General features: G+C 32.5%; 1 protein-coding gene across 1 annotated transcript in view; it reads left to right on the forward strand.

Annotated features, from left to right (window-relative positions):
* LOC107727308 (collagen alpha-1(IX) chain-like) overlaps positions 1-6,551 on the forward strand; it is a 26,672-nt gene that overhangs the window by 13,304 nt on the left and 6,817 nt on the right. Inside the window, exons 5-6 of the mRNA XM_016537146.1 lie at positions 1,286-1,357; positions 2,693-2,822. Coding sequence (XP_016392632.1) covers positions 1,286-1,357; positions 2,693-2,822 — 202 coding nt within the window. The remainder of the gene's footprint in view (positions 1-1,285; positions 1,358-2,692; positions 2,823-6,551) is intronic.

Here is a 6,551-nt window from a genome sequence, read left to right on the forward strand (position 1 = left end):
TTTAATTTAATTTAATTTAATTTAATTTAATTTAATTTAATTTAATTTAATTTAATTTAATTTAATTTAATTTAATTTAATTTAATTTAATTTAATTTAATTTAATTTAATTTAATTTAATTTAATTTAATTTAATTTAATTTTTAAAAATCTAATTCAAAATATTAAACAAAAATTATAATTTTAATTATATTACAGATCATTGAAATTAAAATATATCAACTGTACTAAAATATGTATTTCATTTTTCAGTTTTTCTTTAATAGACAATTCATATACATGAAAACAGTGCAAAAACAACAGCTAAAGTCCCTTCTCAGGTTATTTTTGGGTGCATCAGAGTGTCAAATGATAAACTATTGAAAGGAATGAGAGCTGATGTTCTCCATCATAGGATCTAATGTTCATGGGAGGAAACTGTCCTTGTGATGGATGGAGTGTCACGTTTGTTTTCCCATCGTGCACTTACATTAGATTAATACAAATGAGCACAGATGACTGTATCTGTCAGTCTGACCTTCTGAAAGCTGTCCTGCAGGCCCACACATGTACACTGACAGTACGTCCATAATTCCAGAATATACTTCCTCACTGTAATTATGACACATTTATCACATCTTATGCTCAACCGTGCACATACTGTATGGCTTTAAAATGATGCTGGCGCTGATTATGACTCCCTCTTTTGTTTAGAAAATCATATAGATTGAGTGTGCTGAATGGATTTGCATAAACATAAAGAAAATAGTAATATGCAAATACATTTGAAAAGTGCTTATGTAGTTTATTTAAATTTAAATAATTCATATTTTTTTATTTCATATTTTTAAAATCTATTTGTTCCCATTTGTTTATTTATTTTTTGTTGTTTTCAATAGTTTTCCTTGTAGTAATTAAACATATCTAATTTGCTGTATGCTTTCTCTATTCTAAGTATGCTTGGCATTATTTTAAGCTTTAATATAATTTTATATTTTAATATTTAAAAAATATTTTAGATATATATAATTTACTTATAATTCAAATATAATATTTAAGAATCATTTTATAATTAAATATTAAATATACAATTATATCAGATATTTTACCATTTCATTTGACTACTAAAATTAATGACAGATTATTAATATTATTATGTTGTAAAAGATATGTGTTTGTGGGACAATTTGCCTTCTGTTATGAGTGGGGTGAATGTCACGTCTTTAACAATCTGAGCGTATTCTCTGGTGATCTGTCGCTGCAGACAGGCCTGAAATGACACTCATGTCACTTATGAATTTTTCAGAGCTGGATTTGAACAGATTAGATGGCGACACGGTGTGCCCACCCATGAAGAATGGACAAGATGACCTTCCAGGTAAAATTGAGCCACTCTGAAAAACATAATGTGAACTGTTATCAACATGAAATGCAGACTTTTGAGGATTGAATGTTTTATACAAATTGCATGATATATATAATTGCATATATACAGTATGTATGCAGTACACATACCCATATATTGAAACCTCTTGGTTATCTAAAAGAGGTCCAGCTCCTTTATTTAAAAAAATAATAATAATCTGCACACTAGAGCACTTCTCATGACTGTTAGTATAAATTTTACCACCATCCTTTATGCATTATTATCATTAAAAACACTCTTCATTCAGGCATTGTTTACCTATAAATAGTAGTTTTCTGTATGCAGGACATGCAGCGGCACAACACTGTTTTATTAGGTAAAGATGCTGAAGCTGATAGTCACCTCGTTTTAAGACATCTTTAGATCTCAAACGAGGCCAATAAAACGTTGGTCTCTGGCCAGCCAATTTCTGCAGTGGAAACACTTCTAACTCAGCAAGATCTTAATTGGTTGCGACTCCTTGGCTTTTAACAAATAATGCGGAGGGTGCAACCTCAAATCACAAACATGTGCTGCTCTGTGCACAGACTGGAAACGGGGAGTAAGCAAGTTCAAATGCAATTACTGAAGTAAACAGATGTAAAGAGACCTACTGCATGTTTTTGGACTGGATATGTGCATAAATGCATATTAAGTTTGCTTTAAATGATTGTGATTGCATGAATTTCTCACAAATGCTAACGGAATTTGTATTACAATTTGGATATAATCAGGATCAAATGAGATTTATTGTAAATTGCATTGTATTGGGTAGACAATTATCATTTTTAATTGTTTTTATTTTTTATTTATTTATTTATTTTTTAAATTATTAGATTTTAGATATTTTTAGATTATATATATATTTTTTAATTCCATTTTGACTATTTGTTTTGTTGTTTATTTGATGTTTTGACACTTTATTTATTTTATTTTTTTTGTATTCCAGAAATTATTAGGTTTTAGGCTTTAATATATTTTGATATTTTGACATTTGTTGTATATTTGTTTGGTTGTTTTGTTTTGTTTTTGTTATTAGGTGGTAGGCTTTATGAAAAAAAAAAAATCTGATATTTTGACATTTTTAATTAAATTTGAATAGATTTTTTTGTTTGTCTAAACAGCAATATTTTGGTTCAGATTTGGACAGTCTGAACTGTCTATCATACAAAATGACACCGTATACAGTCCGAAAGATCTTATCTGGAAAAAACATTTGGATTTATATGCAGTGTGCACAAAGAATTCTTATTTTATCAGAATTTTAGGATTTTAGGAGTATTTAAAGTGTGTATTTGTGTGTGGCAGGGTTCGATCTGATCACACAGTTTCAGTTGGATGTCATCCCCATGAGGGGCGTCAGAAAGGTAGAAGGATCCACATCCCTCCAGGTGGCGTACAGACTCGACCGAGAGGCCAACTTCCAGATCCCAACCAGGTACCAATAAACCTGACCGCTGACATGGTTTAGTCAAGTCAAGTCACCTTTATTTATATAGCGCTTTATACAATACTAATTGTGTCAAAGCAGCTTGACAGCATCAAACAGGAAAATAGTTGGTCAATGATAGAAGAAGACAATAACAGAGTAATTTTTCCAGCTAAAGTCAGTTCATTGAAGATTAGTGATGTCATCATCCAGTTCAGCTCTCTTCCAGTAGTCTCTGTGCAATCAGTCAAGCTTAGTTAGTTACATGTTTATATGGTACGAAACACACATGCAACTCCATAAAACTTCACTTAAATCTTATGTGCATCGGTGCACTACATGAACTAAAGCTAGAAATGTCACGCACGCATAACTTTGTTGACATACATGAAATTTGTTTCAGGTGTTACATTATTACAGGTCAAAGACAGGTGTTATCAGGCTCTGAACAGCTTTTAATAATGCAAAAACTTACTTGTCTGAACCCATGCAGATCCGCTCGAGCAGAACACTGCATACCCAGACAACCCATACAATCAGTCTCGCTGACACAAATAGTTACGTTTCAGCTTGGTTGTAAAGTTTTTTTTGCTCTGTTTCTCTGGCCTAGTAAAATGTTTGTCGTTTGAGGAACAAAGACACTCGAATAATCTCCACAGCTAACTGAAAAGAGGTTGAACGTGCACTCAGGGAAATTTATAAATCTGTTTTGTGCTTTGAAGAGTATGATAAAATTTTAAAGAGGCAACTGCTAACTATCAGCTATACCCTTGTGAAAAATACTTTTCAAAAGAGTAGTTATTACTGAAATAACATTCTTAAATGAATAATTCACCCAAAAATGAAAATTTGCAGATTTGGAGAAATTTAGCTTTACATCACTTGCTCACCAGTGGATGCTCTGCAGTGAATGGGTGCCGTCAGAATGAGAGTCCAAACAGCTGATAAAAACATCACAATAATTCACAAGCAATCTACAAGACTTCAGTCCATCAATGAATGTGTCGTGAAGCGAAAAGCTGTGTTTGTAAGAAACAAATCCATCATTAAGACATTAAAGTACGAGTCCTCTATCTATAAAATTGCTTTTTCCAGTGAAAAAGTCATCTCATCTGAATCAAGAAAGAAATATGCAGGTCAAGCACCGTTTACAAATGAAAACAAACCTCTAAACAAATATAACGGTGGATTTTGATGTGAGAGGACAACAGGAGATGGATTTCTTCACTGAAGGAAGCATTATTATGGATTAATATTTTAGCCAGAAGTGAGAGTTTGAAGTTAAAATGTCTTTATGATAGATTTGTTTTTTACAAGACAAGCAGCTTTTTCATTTCAAGTTTTCATTTTTGGCTTAACTATAAGTGTGAACTGAATGTAATGTTTTCAGACACTTAACTGTGGACATATTTGATGCAATTAAATGAAAATGTGTTACAGTTTAAATTTATGTTAAATGCAGTTAAACTAAAATAAAGTATGCCTTAATGTCATCTATTTGTATTTACACGTGGAATGATGTTGTAATTTAGTACATTTAAAATATATTAACTTTTAATGCGATATCGAATAATGCTAGTTAATATGACAATCAAGTACTTTCAGTATACAAGCCTTAGTATGTTTCTCAGCACATCAAAGTAAATGTATTTCTGTAAAGCATGACAAAAGGTTAATCATAATGATTGAAATGTACTTTTAAAGTAAAACTTTTAATTTGAAATGATTACAAAGTGCACTTTCTAAAAGAAACCATCATGAAAGAATACTCTTAAAGTGCACTTAAGTGGCCTTTTATTACATCACATATTATATCATCTGCAATTACATTTTTTTACACTACAAATGCACATTCAAAACAGTTACACACACTTCTTTTTCACAAGGGTAATTATAATTAATATGACTATTATTGTCCTAGATGGAAACAAAGTCATTTGTTCTATTACCAGGGAATGCATGCACTAAAAAAGGTTTACCATGAATGCAATATGTTGCATAAGCTTAATAAAAGTATCTACCAAATTCATAAATGAAAATAATGTTGCAGAGAACAAATCTGACAGTAGTTTAATGTGACTCTGGGGATGCAGCTTTGTAAAACAGGCCTGACCGCTAATCTCCATTAATACAGTCCAAAAACTGTGCTGTAACAAAAGGAAATCCTTATGTAACTGACACTACCCAGCAAATTATGAAATGGACTCGGAGTCTTTGAAGTGCTAATATGTATCTGGGAGAGCGTGACTTACAAATGGAAATGGAGAAAGGGTTTTCTTGAGACAGAGATTATTCCAAACAGTGGCCCTCGTTTATTTTACTAGCCAACAGGAAACTCCATATTTATGGCCTTGCCTTGATCAATTTACAAGCTGCTTAAAGGCCGCTGTAGCTTCATTTGTAAGAACATCTCCCGCAGAGCGCCTCTGCCCGTTAAAACGCCACCCGGGTCAAGCCCAGAGAGGGTGCGTGTAAAACCAGACAAGGTAATTGATTCTCAGATGCTGTGGTGTTCAGTCACTGCCTACAGCCCGGCCTCTGATTCTTTAAAACACGTGCAATGAAAGCCAGCACCGTCCCTTTGAAATAACTCATGGGCAACACACAGGCTTTGAAGATGAATGTGGACTTGGGTCTGATCTGTTTGGCATTCATAGTTTAATCTCAGAGCAACTTGAAGCCGAGCTGCTCTGTGTATAATGCAGGGCTATTTTCTTGATGATCAGACAATAATGGAGGTGAATTACTATTCTTAGCGGTAATAGATCCATTTTATACAAAGATGTGCTTCGTGACAAGATAGTAACTTCATTATGAATTTGCAGAAGTACTTTCTGTTTAAGAAACCTATCAATGCAACGTTATAGTGTAAGATTTTACATTGCATTTTTGAGAAATTCTTGCAATTCCTGGAATGCTCCACAATTTTACTTGCTACTAGTTATTAAATTAGGCGGTTTTTTTTCTTATTTGAAATTAATCACTAGAATGATCGTAACAAATGTTTTTTGTTTATTTAATTTTTATCTTTTATTTCACTCTTTATTATTTTACTTTGCACTATTAATTTTAATTTATTTTAGTTTCACTAAATCCACCCAATCACAGACCATAACTCAATAATCATTAATATTAAAATATGCATACAAATTTAATACAGCTCTCAGAACCTTGTTTTTCCATCACTAGAATGTTCTTAAAGGCCAATTCACACTGCACAGACAAACCCCAACAAGTTGGCTGTTGGATTTAGAATTTTATGAAAAATAACTGTCATGTTCACACTGCCCCAAAAGACACCGACAAACCTGCCATTTTTAGGATCATTTGCTAAGCACACCTAGCACTTACTCGCCTCATCGTCATGGCAACGGTTCATGGCCAGGTCAGATTACGTCAGAGTTTGTTGTCGTTTGTGGAAAATAATTTCACACTGCTCAGACATTCCACGACCCAACAAAAACTGATTGAACATGTTCATTCAGGTGAAAACAAACTCAATGGCAACAGACACAGACAGGGGTAACACACTGATCCAACAAACTCCGACAGAATTTTCTGTTGGTGTTTGTTGTCATTTGTCTGTGCGGTGTGAATTGGCCTTAACACAAATGTACAATTTTATTTCATTTTCATTTTATTTTATCTTGTATTTACTTCATTCGTTATTTATTTATTTATTTTATATTTTATTTTATTTTATCACTTTAACTACCACCCAGCCACAGACCATAACTC

This window comes from Sinocyclocheilus rhinocerous, unplaced genomic scaffold (genome assembly GCF_001515625.1).
Source record: "Sinocyclocheilus rhinocerous isolate Xijiao unplaced genomic scaffold, SAMN03320098_v1.1 scaffold1154, whole genome shotgun sequence".
Taxonomy (NCBI): Eukaryota; Metazoa; Chordata; class Actinopteri; order Cypriniformes; family Cyprinidae; genus Sinocyclocheilus; species Sinocyclocheilus rhinocerous.